Below are 27,587 nucleotides of genomic sequence, written 5' to 3'. Positions count from 1 at the left end.
CCTGAACTGGCCAAAGGATATTCCATACCATGGAACATCATCCCTAGTATGTAAACTGGGGCTACCAGTCACTGCTCAGGGATGGACTAGACATTCATCAGCAGTTGGTGACAGATTTTATTGTGAATCACTTGTTTCTCTTGTTTGTTTTTTTTTGTTCTCCTTGTCTCCTTTTCAATATTATTATTATTATTATTATTATTATTATTATTATTATTATTATAATAATAATATTTAATTTTATTACTGTTCTAGACTCAGCCTATGAGGTTTACCTTTTCTTTCTCCTCCCCACCAGGATGGGTGTTGTGAGTGACCGAGTGGCTTTGTGGTACTTGGTGTAAGGTTCCAGTAGATACCAGTGCATAGTGTACTCTAATAGGATGGGAACATTACTACTGTATGTAACAAGAACAGCAATAATAATTATATGTAGATTATAGTAATTATTGTAATGGGAAGAGGGGAAAGAGAGAGGAATAAAACCTAGGAGAGGGAGAGGAATAAAACCCAAGGGAAACATGTGATTCACAATGCAATTGCTCACCACCTGCTGATCGGTGCCCATCCTACCTTCAAGCAGCAATCCACCGCCTCCAGTCAACTCCCTCCACTTTGTGTACTGGCTACAACGCTGTATGATATGGACTATTCCTTCACCTAGTTCAGCTGACCTGAACTAGTGGAAGGAATAGTCCATACCATAGAGCTGCTCCAACTGCATTCTCTCTTAGCTTCTCATGCTCCCTGGCAGACCACAGGAAGTGGAAAAGTTCTTGATTTAGAGTAAGCCCTCCTTACTAACAGCTAAAACTTGAGTGTGTGTTATCAACGTTATTCTTATACTGAATCCAAAACAAAGCCCCCGTACTAGATACTAGGAAGAGAATTAACTCTCTTGCAGTTGAAACCAGGACAAGAACACACTGGCAACTCTTATTTATATAGTCTAGAATTCTTCTTGAAAAGTGCTTTGGTTTATTCTACAGCTATTTGGGAAAACCCGTTCTGTGTAATCCAAAACTCAGCCAAAGTGAACATCTGTATCTTGCAGAGACCATGAATCAAGCATTGTAGAGAATTGGTATATTTCTGAGATGAAAGTCTTGTACAGCCCTGCCCTGAATTCTGAGAGTAAATGAGGTCTGTTGTCTGGATACTGGGCTAATGGTAAATGAATAGGTGTAGACGCAAAATCATATGTGAAGTAGGTTTCAATTTTTCTTTCATGGCCAGAATATTTGCTTGGCCTCCATTCTTCCCTCTCAGACAGCTAGGATAGAGGAATGAATGACAATTTCTCACACAGAGTTAACATGAAGGAAGAAGACAGCACTTAGGAGGCTAGAGACTATTAGGAAGAGGATTATATTTTTAACATTAAATTGATCTGACCTTTGTGAAAGGGTGAGAGGTGATGGCACTGATAACATGACTATTGATTACTAAGACTTAAGGATGGAATATGGATCATGAGTGTGTTTACTGTATGGGCTGGTTAATTTTATATCATTGATGTGAGTTTACATGTTTCTGAAGCTGATTGATTTTCTACATGTGGATAGTAAAATATAAAAGCCAGATAGTTAGGATGCAGTGAAGAAATGGAGTGGTAGAGAATCTTTAGTCTATTTTGTAGAGTTGTGCTTAAACTCCTTGACTGAGTGACTCGCCAGAATGTAGTTATACCAAGAGTGAATATTTTCCCCAAAATAATTCTCCCTTCTGCCTTTCATTCTGCCACTTGCCCATTTCCATCTGCTTTCTTTTCTTCTAAAACCTGTGTGCAGAACCTTGATTTATTTATCTTGTTGGAGGTTCCTGCAGCATGGTGGAGGTAGATTTTTCTGTTGTTTGGAAAGTTGTTATTGAGCTGCAATAGAAAGCACTACTTGAGGAGTCATTGATCTCTTCTCAGGTCTGTAAACAAAACAAAGTTAAGAGTGCATCAAAGCTCTTGGCTAAATTTTTATTTTATGAATTTCACTAGCATGTGTTGACAGCCAGGAAGAGCACAGATTCTGTAAGTGCAGTCTTCTGCTCATTGGAATTAGTTTCAATGAGGCTTAAACTGAATGAGCAGTTTTTACAATACAGTGAAATATATCTATTTACCTGTCTTTTGGGACGCAGTTCTTGATTTCTAATGCCTTTGTAAATATCCAGCAGTTTACTTTTGATTGGTACAGTAATCAGGATTCTAGTGACTGCTTCTTATGATCCTACTGTAAACAAAATGTACTGTAGTTAATTTGGTAGACCTCAAAATAGTAATCCTGTGGGCTTTTTCCATTTAGTATGCTGTCAGAGTATTACTTGTATAGCCTTCTATAGAGATGTGTCATCTATGATTGGCTAAATGTGTTTGGTAGTTTGGCTTTTTTTAACCAGTTAAGAACTTGCCTTTAAAGATAAAATCTGAAAACTGCTGACATACAGGCACTCATGCAAAGAGGCTTTATGGATTATAGATGGCATTCTGTACAAGTATGGGATTAATCAGAGCTAGATGAGAAATGAGGGAAATTTTAAGGCTCTTAAAAGGAGCTTTGAGAGGAATAAAGACTGTATAGAACTCTTACTATATACTGCATTTAAGTCAAAACACTGAATACCTGAAGTTTCAAAAAGGATGAAATAAAATCATAATAGAAAACTACCATTGCCTAACTAGTTTAGCACAAAAAGAAACAGCTAGCAAAACAGTTTAAAAACAGGAAGTTACCTGTGTTAATAAAATCATTCATGTCTGTAGATTTCTGTGGGACTGAAGGCTAATCCTGGTAACTGCAGTAAGTTAGTGGAATCTTACACAGGATCCTTTAAAAGTCACTGGGTTTGCCTGGATATAGCCATGGATTTTGAGCCTCAACATTCTTTCTAATTCTTTTGTCTAATTCTGTTTGCCTAGCCACCTGGTATTAATTAAATCTTGAGCTGTTGTCATTACATTGTGAAGTTTCTGGAATCCTGTCAACATTATTTAAGATTCTCATTCTTTGTTAATACATTAGATTAGTCTACTGTAGTGCTTTCTATTATTTCTAATGTAAAAGTTATGAAACTCTCTTAGGCTACAACTTGATATTAAGGTGATGTCCTGGACCATCTGTTTTTGTACTTTTACTTGTATAACATTTATATTGTGTTTATGGTAGTTGTTAGCATTGAAGAGTGGTGCTGGCTAAGAATTTAATAAATATTGGATTTACAGCAGCAAAGAATAGCAGCTGAAAAAGATCAGTCAGCTCTCTGCAGACCACTTAAAATAACTGATCTAACACCAATGAAACAATAAGGTGCCAGCTGTCTCTGGAGAAATAGAATGGGATAGAATGGGCCTGTTATTGAAATACTTCTTTTCCTCTCTCTTTTTATTTGATTTTTTTTTTCTGTTTTTGTTGTTGTTCATTCTAGCTCCTCTAGCCCAACCTGAACATGTGCAGCAAACAGATTTAGCTAGCACATTGGCAATAGGTCTTGGCCTTCCAATTTCAAGAAACAGTGTTGGGAACCTTATATTGCCAGTTGTTGGAGGCAAGACAATGAGAGAACAGCTACGTTTCATGCACTTGAATGGGTTCCAGCTTAGCAGATTGCTGCAAGAGAATACACCTGCATATGAAAAAGGTAAATTAGCTAAAAAAATGTTACAGATATACTGTTTATAAAGCAGTTTGGTCTTCTAAATTCAATAGTATGGCATTGCACTGCAAATTAGCTACTCTTTTGAGAGCAGTATTTGGAACAACTGTACCGAATTCAATTTTTAATGCAACCTACTTTGATACACTGCTTCTGAATACAGTTTTTTTAATGACTACTATTATTCCTTTTTGGCAAAAGAGCAAAAATAATGATGGAGTAAGATTAAAGTAAAACTGCCAGTGTAGTTAAATCTCAGTGGTTTCATAACTGCTCTTTGTGAGGTGTCCTATATAGGGCACTAACTCTGAGCTATTTGGAGAGTTAACACAATGGACCGAATTTTCTAGTTTAAATAAAAAGATGCTTCAAGCAAAGCTGGGATATAATTTAGGGTAAGTTTTCTTTTAATTTCATTTTTATGTATTTACTTGGAATGAGAACCTAGAGAAGTGCTTATTAAAAGTAAGTGTATGTGTGTGTATTTGGAGGAAAGAATAAAAAACAAGTAGAAAAAATAAACCAAACCTAGCAAAATGTGGTATTTCATTAGGAAACATGATAAAAATTGCAGTATAAATAATGAAGTTAATATGATAATTTTGTGAAAAAAAACTGTGTCAGAGGGTGAAGAATATTTTACCATTGACATTAGAAGATGTTGTCTTAAAGTGACTGTGAAGCTTATCAATTGATTTATAATCTGTTGAATTATTAAAGTAACTAGATGAGAATGCAGAGTTGTTTTACAGCTAGGAATAATTAAAGTGGATAGCAACGTAAATTTTAGCAAAATGATAATTCTAGGTCAAGAATCAATTATCTTTCAACATCACAGCTCCTAATCATAATTAAACCTTGTCCAGGAATCTCAACAGAATAAATTCCATTTGTTGCCGCAACATGCCTACAGCAGGACTCATGCTTCATCTCTTCTGGCATTTTTTTTCTGCACAGATTTCACTCAACCCAATTGTGTCAAGTGAGGAACTTGCCCTGTTGAGGGGTTTCAGGATATGACTGTATTGTTGAAAATGCCATCACAAAACTCCATCTTAGAGTATTTCTGCAAACACTGATGAAACAAACTGGAATTTCTACCAGCTTCTGATTTATATCTCCATTTCAGTTTTATTTTTCGTCTCAGAACAGCTTAATTTCAACTTGTAGCTTTCATATGAGAAATGAAAGTCAAAATTGCTGAGGATAAAAATGTGAGAATCTTTTATGCTGTTTGCTTGTGGTTGCAAACTTATTAGAAATGCTGCCTTACTGGAAAGAGTTTGGGAGGCAAAGCATCCAAATGACTTTATCTCCTTTCAGTACTGGAAAGTTTCAATAACACGGTTCAAGTCTAGGTCCAAGTCATGGTAGCTTTTTTTACAGTCTTAATGTCAATTTCCTGTGTTGGTGTGGACTTCAGAGAGGAACCTTGTTTTTCTTAGAGTGTCCTAGATGTGCAAGGCTATAGGCTAATGTCTGTTCATTTAAGACTGGCAGGGAAACAATACGTTCTGTTTGTTTAGTGTTGTTTGATTGATGTGGATACTTCAGGCTTAGAAATACTAAAAGACAATGTCACTAACTTAGTGACTAATATGAGCATGCATGAATTTGTTTTGCATGGCTTTTAAGTGAAGATAACTACCCTCCCACTACAGGCACATACACATCTGTTAGGATTCCCCTAGAAAGAGGTTACCTAGCAGAGAAGTTATTATATTAAGTAATCTGAATCATGTTCAAGAAGTTGACCTCTTTTTAACAATGGTAAAAAGGAGGATCCTGGGAACTGCTTAGCCAGTCAGCCTCACCTCTGTGCTTGGTAAGTTCACAAAACTGATCTTCCTGGAAGACATATCAAAACACGTGAAGGATAGAAAGGTTATTGGTAACAACTGACACTACTTTGCCATGGGCAAATTGTGCCTGCTAATTTAGTGTCCTTCTCTGATGGAGTAAATGCATCAGTGGACAAAAGATGTGTCATCCACTTAGGTTTCTGTAAGGCCTTTGGTAAAGCCTCCTTGAACATTTCTGCTGCTGCCGTTGGAGTGATAGGGTTTGACAAATGGACTCTGTAATGAATAAGTGTAAATGTAAATGTAAAGTCAGTGGCTTAATGTCTAATTGGAAACCAATAATGGGTGATGATCTAGCAAAATATGTCTCCATTAACAGTGCTGGCAATGAATGAGATAGTCTTAAAAGCAGTCTTCCAGCCTGAATAATTCTAGAATTCTAAGATTGTAAAGTTGGGAATGTGAGGGAAAATCAATCTTTATGTGAGAGAGTGGTGGCTGGCATGTAATTGTGCCTGGGAGTGGATGATGAAATAGTTGAGAACTTCTAGCTCAGGATTAGTGCACAGATCAACTTGGGCAATATTGTGTGGGTGTCTAGTGCAGACAGTTGGATTGTAATTTGTAGGTTTTCGGACAGCTAGAGGAAGTCCTACCTTCACCTTCCGTGGTGCTCATGTAGTGCTTCAGCCATCCTGTTGCCTTTCAAGCTAAATGACTGGGCAGTGAGATGGACTGAAAAGCTGCTGGATTCACATGTGCATGTGATCAGCAGCACAAAGTCCTCTTGAAAACTGTTGTGATCAACCACAGGGCTTGACTCCAGCCAGCACTATTTAACATCTTCATCACTGATCTGGCCAGTGGGACAAAGTGGTGTCTCGGCAAGGGAAGGACACAATAGGAATCTGGGAGAAGCGCTTGATGCAGTAGGTGGGTCTGCTGTCACTCAGAGGCACTTCAACAGGCTGGAGAAATGGGCTGACAGACACCTCTAAAGGTTCAGCAAAGGGAAATGCCAAATCCTATACCTGGGAAGATGTAATCCCAATGTACCAGTGCAGATTGGATTTTGACTGACTGGAAACAGCTGGAAGAACCACCATGGAGTGACAAAATTGAACATCAGGCAGCAGAGCGCCCTTGTCAAAGGAAGGGCAGTAGCATCCATGGTGGCATTAGGACGACAGTCATCAGCTGGTCAATCCTGCCTCTTGTATCAGTTGTGGTGAGCAGACATCAGGAGTCTTTGGTCTGGTGCTGGGCTTCTCAGTACCGTAATTCAGTGAATATAATGTAGTGGGTGAAGAGCATGGTCATGAAGGTGATGAAGGGATTGGAACATCTGTCATATCAGAAGGGACTGAGTGTGCTAGGACTGTTCAGGAGGGGTCTTACCAATATAGGTAATACGTGATGGGAGGGAATAGAAAAGATGGAACTGGGGTCTAAATGGTGGTCCCCACAAAAAATTTGGGGGAAACTTTTTTAGGATTTGTCAAACACTAGATAGAGTTAGGAAGAAAGGTTGTGGAGGCTTCCTACTTGTAAACATTCAAGAACTGACTGGACACAGATCTGAGCAGTCTTCTTTAGCTCACCCTGCTCAGAACCTTTTGATCTTCATTTGCTGAACATCTGAACACTCATCAGAGTTATATTGACAGCTCTCAGGGTACATAATTTCTGAATTCCACCAACAAGGTCTGCTGCCCAAAACATAGTTGGAATCAGTTGGATGTCATTCACATTTGCTTAGTTGGACATCACTCATTGAAACTGATGCTGCAGTTTCAAGCTTTCTAATGCAGATTCTCAGCTAGTAACAACTAGTGGACCATAACATTTCAGTTCAATGCTAAGAAAAATGCCTATGACTGGAACTTCAGTTTAAGGTGAAAGGCATTCTTGAAAATGCTTGCAAGGATAGCATAAGCCTTGCTGCTTTTAAAAAAAAACACAAAAAAACCCAAACACAAAATTTTGAACTCTTGATGTCAAAATCAGTAAGCTCTGCAGAAGGGGAAAACATGGCATTCTTCTCCAGTGCTGTAATTTACAGCGCAGGGGTTAGAGCACAACGTTGGTACCATGAGGATGATGATTAAGTCAGTCATGGCAGGAAAAGACTTACCCATTTTAAGCTGTATCATAAAATATGCATTCATTTTTGGTGGAATATTAGTTTCCTTCTTAACACAATGAGATGAAGACAGATATCAGTTGAGTTGAGTAACAGTCAGATGGGAAGGCAGAATGACCTTTACAAGCTGTTTCATAAAGAAGCCATAGATTCACCTGCTCCAGTGTTAAAAGCAAATGGTAAGAGTACATAAAAATATCTTTTCATCTTCAAGTGTGTTTTAAATATACCTGTTAATAAATAAAGAACAGAATGAAGGCAGGTCAGTAACTTTTTTCCCCTCTGTGTTTGTTCATATAAGCAATCATTTTCAAACTAAGAAGTTTTACACCCTCTAATGGGACTTGGGCTTTCCTTTATTGAAGTACAGAAGAATCCTCACACTTAAACTGATCCTCAGTTAAATTAAATTCTACATGAGAAACTTGAAGCTTGACTAAGGGCTTTATTATTTAAAACACATCTTTTTGAAACATGCTAATAAATTGTAATGTGAGGCATGAGCTTTTCTTTTGATAGATGTGGATACATGCAGGTAAAGTCTGAAAAATAAGAATAAAAATAGCTAGCAAAAATTACAAAGCTGAAAAAAGATGTATCTAAAAAGACATTTTGGGTTTTTGAGCAAGTTCATACCTCAGTGTAAGAAAGACAGGCCTAGGTATCTAGCAATGCTTCCCTTGTGTTCTGAACTTCTGGACATGTAGTTGAATTATAAACTAGGACCTTTGAAAGACATTTTACAGTGGAACGAAGAGTCGTGCTTGAGAGCAAGTTGGGTGGTGTTATTAAAATGAGTGCAAGCTTTTCCATTTGGGACTCATCCTGAACTTGTATTAGATTGAAATAATTTGACTTTTACTGGGACGTTTATATATTGAAACTGGAGAAGTCACTTTTACATTATTCATTCTTTCCTTATAATTCTTTTTAAATGATTGCTGCCTGTGACTGGAACTGAATTTGTTGTTGAACAGAAGCTTGCAACTCTTGCCTATTTGGTTGTGATAAGATGGTAGTGAGGCTGAAGCACAAATTGCTAATGTAATACTTTGCAAGTAAAACATTGCCAGTGCTTTGGGAAATGCAAGCTTGGCAAGCTTGCTTTGGATTTTGCTTCTATTTTGACTTGTCTTGTAAGTATCCCATATGGGACTGACTTACCAATATTACCTGCCTGTTACCAAAATGCTTCTCCAGCAACTTAGTGTCCATGACCCTTCTTATTTTATGCTTCCTGCATATAAATGTGCCACTGAACCAATATAACTGGAGTTCTCAAACAAAATTTGTGAACCATGGTATTTTATTCCTGTCTGCAAGGTTGTGAAGTCATTAATTCATGAGGGTTTGACTAAAAGTCATCTTTCATAACATGAACACAATGGTTTTGGTGAACAGTTAGCATGGAAAGAAGTAGATGAGGATGAAAGAAAAATGCTAGAAGGAATGAAGAGGGAGTCTAGTCAAGAGTCAGTAAAATGGAGCAGAACAGGAGCAGAAGATGTTGAGGGAATTTATTTATATTTCAAAATATATCTTGAACTCATTTCAGTCTTCTGTGTAATGAAAAAGTGTCCTGTCAAATCTCAGTTTGATTAAAGCTCATTTTGGATGATCCTTTATGGATGTCCTCAAACATATGAATATTTAACCTTATTTCAAATATACTGGAAGAGAAACTTTATAGGGAAGTTAAAAGAATTACAGGGAAGAAATGAAATCCTCTGTGTGCACTGGCATCTATCTTGATATACAGCTCTTTGTTGCTGGCTGGATTGTACTTTCTAGCAGATCCCTGCAAACCCTCTGCATAACAGGGTCAGCATGTCTTGGAGTCTTCTGGAAGTCTTGGGAAAACTGGACATTTTGAGTTAAACATTGCCTTTTAAAATTCTCTTTGAGTTCAGCCCACAGTAGATGATGAAGTGTCTTGTATGGTAAGAGACTTGCAAATAGTAAGCACGATTCTTTCATGACTATACAAATTGTGAATAGAAATACTTAATTCACCTTCATTCACTTGAAATAAAATTTCAAATGTTTCTGGAATTAATTATGTACTTTTGCTGAAAAGGCTTAACAAAAAATAAAGTGGTTTTTTTTCCAAGTAGAATACACTACTATTCATTTACAAGGACTGAAAAAGAGCTGTAACTTAAATTTTTGTGACACCAGAGTTGTTTCAGTCATTGTTTTAATCTTTCTTGTCTGAAACTGTACAGAAAATGTTTCACCCCACTTTCAGCTAAGAAGGGAAGAACTGCAAGTTATATAAAAATTTCCAAATTCATGTTTTATACTTATCATTACTTTTCAACTGAAATTGCAGGGAAATATCAAGTACTATTAATGTGAAGTGAAATTAAACATCTTTTTTTCAGAAAAATGCAGATAAATTTAATATTCATGTATAGCATAACTTCCAGTGAGATACGAGTTTCTGAAGTAACACTCTTGCTTTCCATGTGCTATCAACTGAATTTGTGTTCTGAATGCATACTGTGTTTAATGACCAATATTTGAAAAGCAGAATCACAGATTAGGTAAAGTAGGACTGGGTCGCGCAGGTTATCTAGTCCAACCCCTCTGCTCAAGCAGCACATTACTCAGGAATGTGTCCAGATGACTTTTGCATATCTGCAATGCCTCCATGCAACCTGTTCCAGTGCTCAGCCACCCACAGAGTGAAAAAAGTTCTTCCTCATGTTTAGTTAGAACTTCCTGTGTTCCTGTGTTGCCTCCTGTCAACAGGCAGACTTCAGCCTATTGCTGGGCACCATTGAGAGGAGCTTGGCTCCATCCTCTTAACACCCTCCCTTCAGATACATGCAGACATTGATGAAGTCCCCTCTCAGCCATCTCTTCTCAAGGTTGAACAGGCCCAGCTCCCACAGCCTTTCCTCATGAAAGAGGTGCTTCAATCCCCTCATTATCTTTGTTGCCCTCCACTGGACCTGACATCAGCTATTTGATAATTTCCTACTTAGTTTATACAGTGTGTTCTGGATGATGAGTAGTTCCAGTGGACAACATTGCTTTCTTCCCTCCCCCACAGTAACTGAAGCATTAGAATCGTTTATCCTAGAAACTCCTTGTAAAAATGAATGGCTATTAAAATGAGTTTTTCAATTGTTAGAGGTCTTGACAGTTTATTAGGTTATAATTAATTGCTTTTATTCCAAGTAACTGGTATTGCTGCAGGAAGATAAAGATAGTGTAATTTTGTACCTGTGAAAAAATTTTCAACTGCCATAGCAATTATATATTTTTATTAACTATACAAGCAAATATAAAAATATGATCACGTCTTCAAGTAATCTTTCTTTATTCATGGCTCCTCTTGCTTCTTTTCTTTTTTCCTCTTCTCTCCAGATCCTGGATATGAATATTTTAAGATAGCAGAAAAATCCCATGGTAATTGGATCAAACTGTATTTAGAGGGGAACAATTCAGAAATACTCTTAAATCTTGGCAAGAAGATCCTGAAGCAATACCTGGAGGCCCTCAAGACTTTGAGTTCCTCATTAAGCAAACAAGTGGCACAATATGACATGTATTCAATGATGGTGGGGACTGTGATCATTATGGAGGTATGAAAATAGAACTTTCTGTGAAAAAGTTAATTGCACTAAAGTAAAGTATCTTGGTGTTGGATATGTAATGTATACACATACTGGTCTTTAAAATTACTGAGTGTGGGTTCTTAGGGTTGGCTGACATCCTGCTTGGATAAGATTAATGCTCCTTTTAAAATAAAATCTGGCCTCCAAAATGATTCAAGACAGCTTTTGATACAAATTAGTTACGTTTTAGTGTAGGTAGCTATAGTAGAGATGCAGATGTGCTACAACTTAACTTATTTCCCTATTAGTTAGCCTTCTATTTTTGAGTAGCTTTACTGCATTAGGGAAAAAAAAAGTCTGGAAAGTAAATCCTTAGCTGTTTTTCTTTATCTAATGTTGAGTATAGCTGCTCCAAACAAGCAATACCTTATATGGAAAATTTTCAGATTTCCAGGAATTGTTCCTCGTACTGATAGATCTAGAGCCCTGAAATAAATACTTGCTGTAGGATTACCTCTTCATATCTCCTGTAGTTGTAAGGATAAGATAATAAACCAAATCTTTAATTTTAAGTGGATCTTTCCAGCTGAGGTTATGGGGAAAACTCAAGTGCTGAATCTCCGTTGTCCTGTCTGGGCTCTGTGCCTTGTCTCCCATGCATTGCTCTCTGCATACAGAGTGCTTCTGAAATGGCTTTCTGGTAGACTGCTCAGTAGGGTTTGTCACTCTGCTGGTCATTTCACAGGAATGAGTTCCACGGTACCCTTGGGTAGATGAGATGGTAGGTTCTGTTCCTGCTCTACAGATGGAAGATCTGGAGGTGGACAAAGTTCAGTGCAAAGCTGAAGGTGCATATCTTTCTTTGTTCCTTTGTTTTCAGAACCTATGCATTCAAGCTGTTGAGAGTTACTTTAGATCTGAAGCACTGGATTTTTTTTTTTTTCTGGAATGTAGAATCTACAGATGCTTGCTATTTTTGGAAAACAAATCTTAGGTGTTATAAGCAATCAACTTTCATCAAAGAAAATGCAGCTACTAACCACAGGAATTTCTGTTTAGGAGTGTATGCTCAGAATAACTGTAAGATTCCAGCAAAAAGGCTGGAGTTTGTTATTTTCTCCAGTGCAATACTCAAGAAACTGCCTTGCTTTCCAAAATGTTTTTGTCTAGATATTGATTTTCCACCTTCACTGAATAAATAAGACTAGAGAAACTCAGATATTGCTTCAAACTACACCATGCTATAAATGCCAATTATCCTGTATTTCTATTGAGAGGAATACCTCTGAGACATGAACTGGTAACAGTGCATTTGCTCCAAAGTCCTAAGTTTAGCTTGGTAGATATCTACACTTTGAGTGTTTTCCCGCCATGAGTGCCATAAGTTTTAGCTTAAATTTTGAGTGATGGGCTGAAATATAATACTTAAGCCAGTATGATACTCAAAACTGCATATTTGCATAACCAGATGAAATATGCAGTAGAATATAAAGAAGTAGCAGACTATTGCAAAGCATTTGTTTGTTGGTTTTTGTTTTGGTTTTTTTTTTTCTACTATACTATGTCTCACTGCAGTTTTTTGCAAGTGACAGTGAAAGATTACAGGTTGACAGTAGTCTGATATAGTTGTTTTTGTTTTGATTTGTTTTAATCTAGCTCTAGCACCAGCTGATTGAGGTCAGTCTAGTCCTAGCTCCATCTCTGCAGCTTGCAAACCATTTTAGCATGTGGCTGAAGTTTCCCACTTTTTGGTAAAGGTTTGTATCTGAGTAGCAGAAAGTTTCATTTTATTTTTCATCTCTGCTGCTACAGTTACATAAGAGGAAGCTTGGAATTCTGCCTTGTCTGTGTGCAGGTCAGAGCCAAGAAAGTAAAAGCAATAAATTAAATTAAGATAAAGAGAGAAACAAGAAGTAAATACTGTGAGAATTAGTAAGCTAGAAATTCAGCATACACTTGTTGGATAGTATGAGAACTTCCCCTTGTCTGGGAAGCTATTTAGCTCAGCAGGGTATCATACATATGTATTTCTCATACAGGAAATAAATAAACTGCCTTTGACAGAGTGTATTAACTTCAGGCATTTGCAGGTGACAATGGGTCAAATTTGTTTGCCTAGGAGCTATTTCAATATTGGGAGTTCAAGGTCTTTTACAGGGAATGAAGGTCATACATATCATTGGTTGCCACAGGTGAAGAGGCAGATGATGATTTATTGAACCTGGGAACTCGTGTATTTGAGCCCTTAATAGATGAAAAGACAATATTGGGTTCTCCCATTTATATAGTAATACCTTACTGGGGCAAAAGAAATCCAACATAATTCTTCAGAGTTCTTTTTGATAAAGTATGCATATTAGCAGTGTGATGTGGATGACAACAGCATGATTTTTTGTGTGAATTCTTACTGTATGTTTTAGCTAACCCAAATTTTTAAAGTATTAATCCTCTATTTCTTTTCTAGGTTCTGCTACTACTTTTGCTCAGTGTTCCAAAAGCCCTGAGTAAGCGAGCAGAATTTGAAGTGCCCCTCTCCCCTCCACTGTTCTCTCTGCTGTTTTACTTGATGTGTCTAATGCTGTGTGCTGTACATGTCATTGTATGCACATCGGCAGAAAGTTTGTGCTATTTCTGCAGTATGTCCTGGTTAACAGCAGTTGGAGTGATGATGCTGATTTCTGCACTCATGTGTGGTATTTTATCTGCTATAGCAAAGATCTTGGAGAATTCCAGACTTCCAGTGAAGGTGAGGGCATGCATTAATTATGATTCAAAATGTTTTATCTTTCATATACTGTCTTTTATCTTTCATAATACTGTCAGTTACAATTTTGTTTTCTCTGTGTGTGCTTAAAGAAATTCTTATTTGTAATGTAATATGAATATGTATTATTATTTAAAATTATAACTGAAATGTGCTGTTGTCACTGTGGCATGATACTGGCTGGTGAAGATCTAAGAAGTGCTTATTTTGACATAATTTGAAGAAATTTTTTAAATACTGTACAATATTTTCCGGTTGACTATGAGATCAGAAACAGTTATGCCTTGTACAAATTGTATGCTTTTATATAGTTAGGTTTCACAATTGCAATTAAAACAAGATGTATTTACAACAATATGCACAAAGGACAGTGATAATACAGGAGACAGTAATGCTCTAAGAAGAATATATTTTGCCACTCTACCTTTCCTTGTATTGGTGTTATTAATGTTTGGGGTTTTTTTAAATAGTTTTGAGCATGCAATAGAGGGAGCTGATTTAATCTGTCTTTTAGAGGTTAAGAAATACAGTTTGTTAAAGTTTTTGGAGTTCTCGAAGTGTTCTCAGTGTGAGGAGTTACCTTCTATGTATGTTATTCGATGAGTTTTATTGTTGTGTTCAATAGAATACAGGTAATTCCAAGGAAATAAAATTTGCAATGTCTTTTCTTCCACTGTGAAATGTAGTGTGCCAAGAGCTGTCAGTCACACCATAAAATCAGCTTCTAGCTGTTTTTTCTGCTGCTTGTTAGTCATATTTTTCAAGAGTCCCTGATGTTCAATAGCTTTCCTGCCTATAGTATTCCATTCAATGGTGCAACCTCTGTGCAGTACAGTCCTTCATCAACTATGTTCTTAGAATCAAGCTTGGGGGTTTAGTACATTTTTTTAAGTGTGTGACAAAATATGCTAATATATCCATTGCTTTAATGATATGACAGCATGCTCTGTTAAGGAGAAGAGCAAACTTTATGACTTGAAGAAACATTTTGTAACAGCTGTATTTCTTACAATTCAGAAAATTTCAGTGTTCCTGAGTAAAGATTCATTCTGCACTCTGTGCAGACATGTGCTGTAATTCCTGAGTGTAGATTTAAATCTAAATTCTTATAAGTCAGGTTGCTAATATATTTTATTCAAACTATACTAGATTATATTTTTTTTTCTGTAATTTCTGACTAGGTGGTCTTTTTCCGTAGAAGAAGAAGAATATAACCTTGAAATAATAATTAATGCTCCAGTGTAGAAATCTCATGTGTACTTGGTGTGCAATGACAGAGAAACACAACTATGAAAGATAAACTTGTCATCTTGTTACTAGTTTTTCTAATTTTGGTAAACAGTAGAAATTTAAATACGATGAGTTTTGTAGACCTGCATAAAATTTACAAACATGGCACTTCAATAGCATGGAGAGCAATGACTACAGTTGATATATTTCTTCTCCAGCTGGACAGTCTCAATCTCAGAATGATAGAGTGCTTTGGGTTGGAAGTAATATGAAAGATATCTAGTTCCAAACCCCTTCCATGGGCAGGGACACCTTCCACTGGACCAGGGTGCTCAGAGCTCTATCTAGCCTGACCTTCCAGGGATGGGGCATCCACAGCTTCTCTGGGCAGCCCATTCTAGTGTCTCACCCTCAGATCATCTGCTTCAAGTTGATAATACACAAATGAGGTTTTCAGCCAGGTTTGTGTGTATGTTGGTTTTTTTCGGGGCTGGGGCAGATAGAAATAAAAAATACTGTATTTTCCATCCCAGGTTGTTCTGTGATCATGTTCCTACCTGAGATATATTTGAAAAAGTGGGAAGCTTAAGTATATCTTATGAAGTTTAGGCAAGATTAATTCTGTTTGAGGTAGAATTTGAGGTTTTGTTTGTATTCAGACCTGTAAAAATACATTTTTGTCATCCTGTCTTCACTCCTATTTCATAGGTGACTGAATTACTGGATGTGTCTCATCGCATCAGTCAGGGAGGCGTTTCTGTCCCTGTTCAAGTTCCAAAGAAAGCTTGAAATATTTTGTGAGTTTAGTTAGTATGTGCCTTCATTCCAGACATGTATAAAAGCAGTGACTTGGTTCTGATACTTCTACCACTCTCAGGGCTGTTGTAGAATGATGTGGTGGGGCTTTTTTTGTGTCTGCTTAGACAAATACGGAGTGTGGAGAAAGTGAAAGGAGCAGTGTATAAATCTGGCGCTGCTTATAATGCAGATGCATTCCAAACATTCATCTCTGTCTTTCATCTTCTTTCCAGTAGAATGCCTGGATTTTGGGGGAGAAATGGGTTGTTTTTGTACGCTGTGTGTTGATCTTGAAGGGTCTTCTGTGTGAGTTATGAGTACCACTTATGCTAAAATACCTCTGAATCCAAGTGTTTTGTAACTTGTGCATCTCCACATTGCAAATCTGCATTTGGAGTCCACTTCTGAAAGAATTCTGAAGCCCTGGTCTTCTGATGGTGGGAGTAGAATCCCGAATCTTGGCCTTTCTGGTTAAAAAGAAGCTCAAAAGCCTTTTCTAAGCTCAAGCTATATGATGAAATGTAGGTATTTTAAAAGTAATTAAGATAAGCGCTCCTGTTAATGGCTTCAGAGCTTTTTTCCTTCAAATTGTTTCCGTTCACATCTAAAGATTTCTCTGAAGTGCTTCTCATTTGTAATGCTTTTTTTTCCCCCACTGTGGCTGAATATAGAAACTGATTACCAAGTTCATGAATTTTCTGAAGACCAGTGCAGGCAGTGTTAGCATCTGCTTCCTGACTGTTATTTATAGATTCTGATTGCTGTGTTTCTAGCAGAACCAGTCCCTTCTTTTAATGATACTTCAGGCTTTAAATAGTTCAGCAGCCCTTTATGAATTCCAGAAAATTGTTAAAAATTCTAATTTCTTGTTCATAGTTTCACTGTAATTGCTTGGTAGTTGATTTAAGCATGGTATTTACTACTACTAATTGTGGGGTTTTTGCCCTGTTTCTGATAGAAATAAAAACTAACAGGTTTGTTTTGAAACTAGATTATAGAAGTAAAGTCTTGTCAAGTAGAGGTCTTGAGAATTTTCATTATGCAGAATTATAGTGGATTTTTATTACATCTGTGAAATGTTCTTCTTTCATTTATTTTAAAGTACCTGTTCATTTAACAGTATTTTTGGTTTTCCTCGTTTGTTTGATATTCTTGATGAATTGAGCAATGTTACATTTTTATGCAATTGCACCTGAAATATTTTCAGCATTTTCTGACTTGTGGAGAATAAAGCTGATTGGTTGGTGGCTTTACCAGACAGTGTTCAAAAATTATCCCAAACTGCTTTGAAAATCTAGGAACAAGTGTGATCTGTAGTACTTTGTCATGGGAAAGTTACCATCATAGAGAATCAAGACTGGGTTCAGGGAGCTCCAGTATCAGAAGGGAGCATAATGATAAGTGTTTAAATTGTGAGTGATGGTGAACATGAAGAAGAAAATGCTTCTCATCTGAAAAGTAGTTGTGGAATTTCTCAGGCATTAACTGTAGGTGGTTAATCACGAAAAACCCAGATAACTGGAATAAGACTCGGAGCACAGACTACTACAGGTTTTATTTCAAAGTGAAGAAGTTTCAAAATTTAATGATCAAAGGTGCATGTACTCTGTCATTTATGTACTGACACTTTTGCAAGCTAGCAAGGTATGTTCAAAGATAGGGCAGAGAGGTCAGTTTTTTATTGCTTAAATTCTAGTGCTGATACATCAGTTGTTAAAGCTGCCTTGGCTTGGGAGATTATATGCTTACATCATTTAAAGCCTGGCACTTAAAGATTTCTAAACAAAAGCTTCTGTTCTAAGTTTTTTTGCTAAGATACCAAATTGAGTCATACAGGTTTTTTAGTATCTAGAGTTTCTGCTGGGTTCCTGAGGGCTGGGAATGTTCAGCAGTGGGAGAAACAGCACTGTGATTATCAGAGTAAGACCTATATTTCAATGCCTTTAAACCAAATCTAAAAACTAGGTGCAATCTAAATAATCTAAGATCAGAATGTATATGACACCATACTCATGGCATTCATAATAAGACACAGTTTGTCTATAAAGGATTAGAAGTAAATTTAGAAAACCTTGGTGAAGGTATTTCCAGATTTTCTTGAGATTATCAAGGCTCAGGAGATTATAAATTGCATAATAATTTTTAATTTTGCATAGTGATTTAACTTGGATCTGAAATGTGGTTTATCAGTAAACACCACTGGATTTGAATCCTTTGATGTGAATGTAAGTGTAGTTTTTTTTTCTTTTCACTGAAGTTGAGAGATACAAGCAGGTGAGAAATAACTGAATTCTGACCCTGGAACATTTCACATTAATGCCATAAGTTTGATGAGGTTTTTGTATGTTCCCCATTGATAATGCATCACTTCAGTTTTCATACCAGTTGCTGACAGCAACTAGATATGAGAGACCAATCCTTCTATAGATTTTATGTTATGTCTTACAAAGAAGACAAATTATATCACAGACTCGTTCATTCTCATTTATTTAGGATCTCAGATTCCTTTGTCTCTGCAAGCAGATGGTGCTTACATGCTCATTTATTTAGTTAGCCAAGATCTTTAAGGTCAGCATGATAGAATTACTGGAATTTAAACTTGCTGAAGATCCATCATGTACTGTTCTTGTCTCAGCTTTGTGAATTTCATGCTCTTTGGTCTTTGGAGAGACTACCTTGTCCTTTTGTTCCAAATACCAGCTTATGGTATTTGCTTTTCAGAATAGAGTACTAAACAAACTGAGTGGTCTTTAGAAAACCAAAGAAGTTTCAAATGCTAGTAAATGTAGACTGAACCTGGACATTTTTTCAGATTATTAGTATTTCCCCCTCCATTACTGTTGTGTGTAATGGGGACTTCTGGTTTTGTGGGATTTTGTTTGTGTGTTTGTGTTGTTGGGTTTTTTAAAAGTGAAATTATTTTGATGTAATGTCTTTAACAACAGAAGAAAGGAAAGAGATGTGAATAGGTCATAATTTTAATTATAGTTCCTGCATTCTTTCACATACAACTCATTCAATTTTGATTTTGCAAAAGTTTTTTCCCTAAAGCAAAATTCCTAATAATGTTAACTGTCTTCTTGCATCATGTGTTTGTTGTTTTCTCTGTGTTACATTGTCTTGCTTATTGAACAAAAATACATATGCTGCTGTCAGTAAGTCATGAACACAAGTGACGCTTGCATTTAAGATGCTCAGATATACTTGTATTGCTTATACCTGCTCTCTTGTTAACTGTTCAAAGGTCAGTTTGGTTTGATTTTCTTTCAACATGATTTAAACCATGCAGGAATTGTAGTACACTGTGCATCTTTCAATTTAGTAGGTTCTCTGTGAAATTTATCCCTATGAATATTCAAGATTTTTTTGTAAGTTTGTTCATAGGTCAAATGTAGGAGGATGATGTGGTTAAAATACAGAGTTAAAGAAATGAATGTGAAAGCAGTTTCAGAGATCTTTGTTCTGAAGTAAAAATGGCATGCAGTAATTTCAATCTGGCTTTTAAACTTTTTTTTTATTAGGTCTTAAAATATAGTTTAATAGTTACGCCATGATATTCTGTAATAGTGCAAGACGAGATAAAATAAAACAGTAATGTATGATTTTTGACAGTGTCTTTCCCAAAATTCTTCACAAGCACGTATGCTATCCTATTTGTTAAGGTCTGTTAGGAAGCTTCCGCTGGTCCCAGTGTCCTCTGGTGCTTGCTTTTATTTTCTCTGGTCTCAAGTTTTTGATGTGCAGGCTTGTCCCCAGCTACTTGCAGTGGCATCTTGCAACACCCACAGGTGGGACAGGGAGTGGAGTGGAACAGAAGGCAGGATACAATTTAGTGAGACAGGATGGACTACAGTGACCTGTAGCACAGGGCTCGGTCAAAGATGTGTATACTGGCTCCTGCTTATATGTAATGTAATGGAATCCTTCCTTTTTTCTCCTCTTACTTTGCCCCTGTTTCCAGTATATTCCTCATCACCCCATCTTCCCCACCCTTGAGACTTTCTAGAAGCTCTACGTAATGAGTTGGTACAGATCCACAGGCGCTATCAGATACCACCCGTGCACTGTCACTTCCCCCTTAGCTGTTGTGAAGTCCAGACTGATGCCTTGCAGAGCTATGCTGGTGGTTTCTTGTTGGCCTGTCAGCTAACAGCTGAAGAGTTTTGGCCATCTTTATGATCTTCCTTAGTGCATACTTATCATGGTTGTGCCTCTGCAGTCTTTTTATGGCTTTCCCTGTGTGCTGAAATGGTTCTTTACCTGATAACAATGAACCGGGGGCTCTAAACTTCCTCATGCCCTTATACTTTCTCTTTAGCCCTGTTGTTGAAGGTAGTAAAGCAATTCCAATTAACTGCTGAGAACAGAAAATTGAGCTAATGAAGGTATTAGACAAAAAATATTGTGGTTTTAGATAAGCATAGTTTCTGAAGTAAGTAATAGATGGCTAAAGGTTGAAAGTAGATTTTATGATGAAAGATGCATTTCAAACTAAGCAAGGTGAAGGGGTGCCATCAGGCAATAACTTTGTTAACTTGATTAGTGAAGGTTATCACTGTATTGAGTAAAGATATTACAGATTTCAACCACTAGAGAATTACCTCTTATCTATATCTCAAGATTTCTGCAGGATTTCTATTTTTACTTTTACAAATATGCAACAGGGCATGAACTTCCTTTGAACCTTCTGTTACAGGGTGGTAGGGAATCTTAATCTCTACAGTTGTGATGATTATTCATAGAGTTTTATTCCTTAAACAGAATTTTTAAGCTTTAAAATTTATTATTATTTAAAAATTATTACTATGTTATAGTGCTGAGTATGCTTCACTGAAATGAGTATTTTATAAATTTTTTATATTTCTTAAGATAGAAATATGTTATCCTGCTATTTATTTTGTTTTCATTGCTGTAAATTGCTGTAAGCACACTATGAGTACTTACAAGTGAAATTTTTATAAACTTACACTGCTGCTTTTTTTTTTTTTCCCCCCCACAGAATCCTACTGTGTCCAGTTCTAGCTGGTCAGAAGTAGATGTGCTGATTCTGGCTGGAACTATTGGCCATGTTTTGAGTTTGGGGGCAAGCAGTTTTATAGAAGAGGAACATCAGACCTGGTATTTTCTTATCAATACACTTTGTTTGGTGCTGTGTCAGGAACTTTGCAGAAATAATTTTCTTTTGAAAGAATGTGACCCTCAACTTGGCACCAGTGTGAAACAAAATTTTGATAGTATTGGGGAAGTCTCCGAGTGCAAGAATATAGACATTCCAGCAGCAAGTAATTCAAAACTGGGCAAGGCCACCTCTTCATCTGAATTCATAAAAGGATCAGATAAGTGGATAAGCTTAGCAACTCCATGGATCATCCTTATTTGCTGTCGGCTGCTTCGATCCTTGAATCAGACAGGTGTCCAGTGGGCTCATCGGCCAGACTTTGGACACTGGTTGACAAGGTGGGTATCTGATTTACTGTCACACTTTCTGTCTTATTTAAAAATTAATGTGTGCTTCATTTGGTGAAATTTGTATTTTTCTATACAGTCTCTGACCAGAAAGTGCTGCAAACATGCAAAGCAGATAAACAGTGAAGTGGCATAAGGAATTTTTCATTGCTATTTCATGCAGGAGTAATTCCTTGTGTACTATCAATAGTTTATAATCTTTGCCCTGCACCATGACTTATCTAATTAATGCCAATTATACATGATAGATTTATCAGAAGCAAAAAGTAAATATTTTCCATGTGTAACTCAACAGTGTCTGGTTTGAGAAATTAAAAATCACTTAATAGAATTAAACTCTTGAAATTAAGGCAGGAAGGTTCTGCATAATTCCAAAATTTATGAAATCACACGAGAAGATGCCACACATAGAATTCTTCCTTGTCTATCACATGCTTGTAATGTGTGGGTGAAAAGCTGAAGGAATTTTTTGAGTGTAACATGATAAATAAAAAAGGGAATTTTTTATAACTGAAAGTACAGCAGAGAAGGACTTCTGCTTTTTCTAATACCTTTCAGTGTTTTTAAGATCTACAGTTATTATTCTGTGATACTTGAACTGTCTCATGTACTTCAGTTAGTGGATGGAGAAGCAATACTTTTTGGCTGTCTAGTCAAGGTTTTGCAAACAGCAGATGAAGAGGCTCTGCTGTGTAAGATAAATAGATTTCTTGCCAGTACCTTACAACACACGGATGAAATGTCATTCATCATTCATTAAAAATGACATGAGCAAATGAGACTTGTTATTTATTGGCAGCCTCACAGATAAAATGCTAATTGCAGTGACAGGCATGAGTGCTGAAAGACATGAGTTATGAGGGAATTTATCGCATTATAGTGGTTGTTCTATACCAGAGTTTTCACCATGCATTTCTGCTCTTGAGGTGAGGAAATGAGGAAAAAATGTCATATTTCCTACATCAAGTCCATATGATAGATAAGTCACTCCTTCATTATGAGCTAAACCAATATGAGCAGGATGAGGTGTGATTTGGTGTGACTGTAAGGATTTTTACAATTAATCCTGACCATCTGCAAAAGATTTATTTGCCCAGTAATGTCCTGATTCAGACTTTTTCTTCAGACTGTCAGTCCTTTTCTTTGGAGTGTGCTGGTGCCCAAAAGCCATGAAACAAGGACCAAACTCCTTCAGCTGAAGTATTTGGTTTGTTTCAGATACATGCTCTTACTGATGTGGTCCCCTGGATATGTTTATTTACTCTTGGAAATGTTACCAGACTTCTAAAAATTGTGTGTGGATGTATGGACTTGACTTTCAAAGATCCTGTCTTGCTTTAGTATGCTCCCATCTCTGATTTCATGGTGCTAAGTATGCCTGGAAAGCAGCAAATCCTTTTGTAGCCTTGGGCTGTGGGGGGTCTTAAGGGGATAACACAGGTGGAGTGTAGACTACAGATACAAAAGCTTCCTAATGTATAACAAAAGTGGGAAATCCTATATACCCAGTTCTAACACTTAGTTGCCTGTCAGGAATTTCAACCCACTCAGGTAAACCCAAGGCTTTTTACGCCTGTTCTGGCTTACTCTTTTGTTGTTGTTGAGGAAGGACAGGGGAGAAGAGAGGGAGAAGTCTATTTTTGTGTTTGGTTTTTGTCCCTGTAAATTGGAATTCATATGAATTTGAATATGTCTGTATATTTCTCTATACTGGGTAATCCCTAACTGGAGCCACGGTTGAACACAGGGTAAGAAATAACCTTCCTCCATCTTCTGGTAAGGTTTTTCATATGCAGCTCCACTTGCTGTTGGTTGCTTTTGCTACAAGGTCAAGTTGCATGCTGATTTTTCAGGGTCTACCCAGGTGCTCAGAGTCACCTCTGATAAGATGGTCATCCCCCAGTCTGTCCTGATACGTGTAGCTGTTTCTTCCAAGGTGCAGGACTTGCCTCTTGCCCTCACTGAATTTCATAAGATCCCTGGTGGGCAGTTTCTCCAGGCTGTCTAGGGGCCTTTGAGTGTCAGCAGACCCACCTACTGTATCAACCATTTCTCTCAGTTGTGTATTGTGGGCAGACTTGCTGAGGGGGCACTGCCCCATCACTCAGGTCATTAGTGAAGACAGTAAACAGCATTTGCACCAGTGGGGGCCAGCGCCCAAGTCCTGAGGTTGACAGATAATGGCTGCCCTCCAGGTGGACTTTGTGCTACTAATGGCAACTGTGAATCCAGCATTTGAGTACTTTTCAGTCTACCTGATTGTCCACTTCTCTACATGAGATTGCCTACAGGAATGTTATGGGAGCTGGTGTTAAAAACCTTGTTAAAGGACAGATGAAAAATAATGCCTGCTTTGTGCTCTTCTACTGAGTGTGTCTCATCACAAAAAACTGTCAGGTTGATAAAGTATTCTCCTTCATAAAGCCATCACAACCCTATTAAAGCTGTCTGCCTCCCCCTTCAGTAAGGCTGAAGTAAAGCAGCTAGATATCAAAATAAAAATGTCAGAATTTTACAGGTGAATTTCTTCCTCTGTTCCCTATAAAATTATGGCTTCATATTGAGTTTATTTGCTTAGGTCTTGAGGAAAGTAGAAGAGAAAAGATTCTACATCTGTACACTTAGGCTATGGCTGATCTTTGGCCAAAAGAGTATGCTGTAGGAGCTTTTGCTATACAAGGCAAGGAACTTGCTCTCTCTCTCCTCACCTCACTGGCCCTGTATTTTACCTGTTCCTGTGTCAGTATGGTGAACTAAATCACTGAATAGATATATCTGGAAAGATAACTCAAGATGGCATGGAAAACTCTTGGCTTTCAGTTGGATCACTTCTCACTCTGATCTACCATTAGTCTTCACAGGCAAATGGGCTGGCTTGGTAACAAGAATGCAGGAAGGGAAGCGTAATACGAGTCAGCACTGCTGTTGTTGAAATTACTGTGAGAAGAGAATGTGGAAGTATCTGCATCTTTTGAAGGGCTGCAGACAAACAGTGTTTTCTTTCTGCCATTCTCAAGCATTCCTTATAAAAACTCACTTGCTTTTCAAATCTAATTGAGAAAGAAGAAATGACTCCTTACCTTGTACTTTGGGAGGCTTAAAAAGATGATTCAGCAGTCCAGAGTGTTTGTGGCATGGCAAGCTAAGAGGATGTGTGATTAGGACTGTCATTGTCACAGTTCTGCCTGCACCCTTTCATTTGTGTAACTACTGCTGTGTTTCGGGAGCAAGTGAAAGGACAGAACCCTGACAGCCTTTGCACGGGTTGACTCAGGCTGCTGTGGAGCTGCATCCTGACTTAAAACACTGGAGCAATTTTCAGCCTAACAGGAGAATTTACAGTATGTCTCCTTTCTGACAGTTGCAATATAGTGTTAAAAGATTAATAATATTTGAAGTATGACAGTTTTTGGACTTGAACGATGGGATGTAGTTGATATGTATGACTGTTACGGCTCACTGAACAAGCTTCAGAAAGGTTATTCAATAATGTAACTAAATCTTTACACATCATGTGGTCTGTAAAGTGTTTGGGAATTCCTATTTGGCCAGCATGCTTGCATTTTCTTTGGTTGAGGATTTTAGCATCTTTGTTCTTTCTCCTTCACATAATATTAGGGTCATAGAGATGTCTGTTTCCCTAGTGATTTGATCAGGATTGAGATGATGTGTTTTCCTTATAGAAGGAATTAAAAGTATGTGATAAATTGGGTTGCATAAAGCACTTCTTCCCAAAATGCGTTGGTAGTCTATAAGGTGAACTGTTACTCTATTTTTAGTACTAGTTTAATTGGCATAGTTATGTCTTAATAGCATGTTTTTTACTAATAATAATTTGGAGCCTTAGATCATGTGTGCTCTTGTTGTTTGAGTTTGGGCCACTCAAGGTTGCAGGCTTTTTCTAGCCAGCCTTCCATTTTGTCTCTAAGATAAACTAATGAACAAACGGCCCTCTTTTTTCCTTCCCCTTTATTGATCTTTCGGATATCTGTGCATATGCTCAGAGTAGTTTTTTGCTTAACTACACAGTGCTTAAGGGGCTCAGCATTTAGAACAGAGAGACTGTTGTACAGATTTTCCTGTTTGATGTAAATATCAAAACACAGAAAATCAATCTACCTGTAGCATGTTGAATTTGGCTACTAGGAATGCATTCAGCAGTGCTAAAATAAGGAAGACGTTCTTCGTTATTTGCAGACAGACTGTGAAACCTGAAAAATACTTTGATGGGAAAAAGAGCAAAAGAAAATCAGACAGTAGATGAAATGGAAGAAAACAGGCAATCTAAATCTGTCTGGAAGTCAGGTTTTCTTTTTGATTGGTTGTTACTCAGTTAGCTTTATTTGGCTGTTAATCTTGGTCAGTGCTGATACTTGAAAGGTGTCAGAGCTGCTACACAGCAGTGTCAGCTGGAAGAGAAGTGACAAGAAGCATCAACATGGGAAGATAATATTTTCTTTTAATAATGTACCTAACCATCCCCAAATGCCCTTCCTCTCAAAGCTAACACACCTTCTGACTTCTATGTATTCAGTTCTAAAATGTAAGAAACATTTAAAAAAGACCTTATCTACTTAAGTTACTAATCATGCACATTCACAATTCCTTTCTCTGCTTATATTTGCAGTAATGAGGTGAGGTCCAAGCAGTGGAAGAAAATATCTTCAACCTTCATTCTATTAACAGAAGTATGAGTGTAGACCACAAACTGTTACAGCAGGAAGACAGACCCAAAGTGCCCTTTTTTCCTTCCCTTCTCATTAGATTTTCTCTCAGGAAGGTATTGGTTCTTCACTTTCAATTCTGTGGCTTGTGCAAAACCCAGGACATGGCAGCTGAGATCAGAGTAGCTTGTTTGTGCTTGTATTTCTGAGCAGACTATCAAAACCATTTAGAATTTTGCTAAATGATTGGACTCTGTGTTAAGCAACTACCATCTCCTTTCAAAATATGTGATAATTACATATGCTTTTAACTGCCTGACTGTAGGAATATTGGCTAGAAAACCTTGAAACTGTAGGTGATTTGTGCTGACCTGACTTTGCTTGCTGTAAATCCTTTAATTGTTTCTTCAGCAAATGCTGTGAAACACTTGGCTAGGTTTTTTAAAGCAAAACCTAAGATTTGTATGATTCAAAAAAATTTCTGAACAGAGATCACAGAAGACTGTTACCAGAAAACCTGGACATGAGATGTATGTTAGTCCCTGTGCTAGCAGTCAAGAATGAAAACTCAATGTGTGTTGAGTTTTTTAGATTAAGAGACAAAGCTGATGATGATGATGATGTTGTGCTGTTATTTATCCCTGATTTGTCTTGCTTTCATACAATGAGTACAAGGAGAATATGACTTGAATGCTTAAAATTTTCTATAAATGCTCATTTGAAAGGTTTAGTGGTTACTAAATTAGTTTGTTTGCTTTGATCATAAAGCAGGTGGCGCATTATCTTCACAGGTTGCTGCAGGAGTCCACTGTTTCTGCTCTCTCCATGTGTAGAGGAAGAATAACTGTGAGGAGAAACATCAGAACTACGTTTTCTGTCTCATAGTGTTCTAGATCTTATTCCTCTCACTTTTCTCCACTGGCTTTCAGAGAATGGTGCATCTCTTGGGAATCTTGTTAAGGTGTAAGAACTACATGACTGGGTCCTGTATGCAGGACAAATGGGACAATTTATCTGCTCTACAACTTTCCTTCATGACTTTTCAAGCACAACAATAGCTGGAACAGCTATTGGTCAAGCTCCTGATACAGTATATACCAGGGAATAGGAAAGTAAACCTGTTAGAAGTACAATAATTTTTATTAAGTCAGAGATAAAACTGGAATTTCGTAAGTGTGATTGAATTCAATGCAAGTAACAGCCCAGGCACACTGTTATTTTCCTGAAGTTAGTAATCTTTTATCATGGGATTTTGAGTTGTGGAAAACAGAAGATGGAGCCCTTAGCTTTAAAAATCTACATGCTCTTCTTAACTGAAGGCAAATTTAACAGAATTAGTGGTTTTATATTATTTGGTATACTGGGAATGTTTTCAGTAGGCACGGGTTGGCAATTCTTGGACTACAGCAGACTTTCTGAAACTGTGTTAAGGGATGGGTGTAGATCTTTGCCTTACCCCATTACATTTTTTGGCGCTAGTTGGTACTACTGAAGATTTAAGTATATAAC

The 27,587-nt window shown here is 37.3% G+C and overlaps 1 protein-coding gene across 1 annotated transcript in view; it reads left to right on the top strand.

Moving 5' to 3' along the window:
• PIGG (phosphatidylinositol glycan anchor biosynthesis class G (EMM blood group)) overlaps positions 1-27,587 on the top strand; it is an 84,970-nt gene that overhangs the window by 8,402 nt on the left and 48,981 nt on the right. Inside the window, exons 6-9 of the mRNA XM_023943779.2 lie at positions 3,418-3,630; positions 10,966-11,183; positions 13,621-13,902; positions 20,948-21,405. Coding sequence (XP_023799547.2) covers positions 3,418-3,630; positions 10,966-11,183; positions 13,621-13,902; positions 20,948-21,405 — 1,171 coding nt within the window. The remainder of the gene's footprint in view (positions 1-3,417; positions 3,631-10,965; positions 11,184-13,620; positions 13,903-20,947; positions 21,406-27,587) is intronic.

This window comes from Cyanistes caeruleus, chromosome Z (assembly GCF_971803275.1).
Source record: "Cyanistes caeruleus chromosome Z, bCyaCae1.hap1.1, whole genome shotgun sequence".
Taxonomy (NCBI): Eukaryota; Metazoa; Chordata; class Aves; order Passeriformes; family Paridae; genus Cyanistes; species Cyanistes caeruleus.
This window is presented reverse-complemented; position numbering and strand designations above follow the sequence as displayed.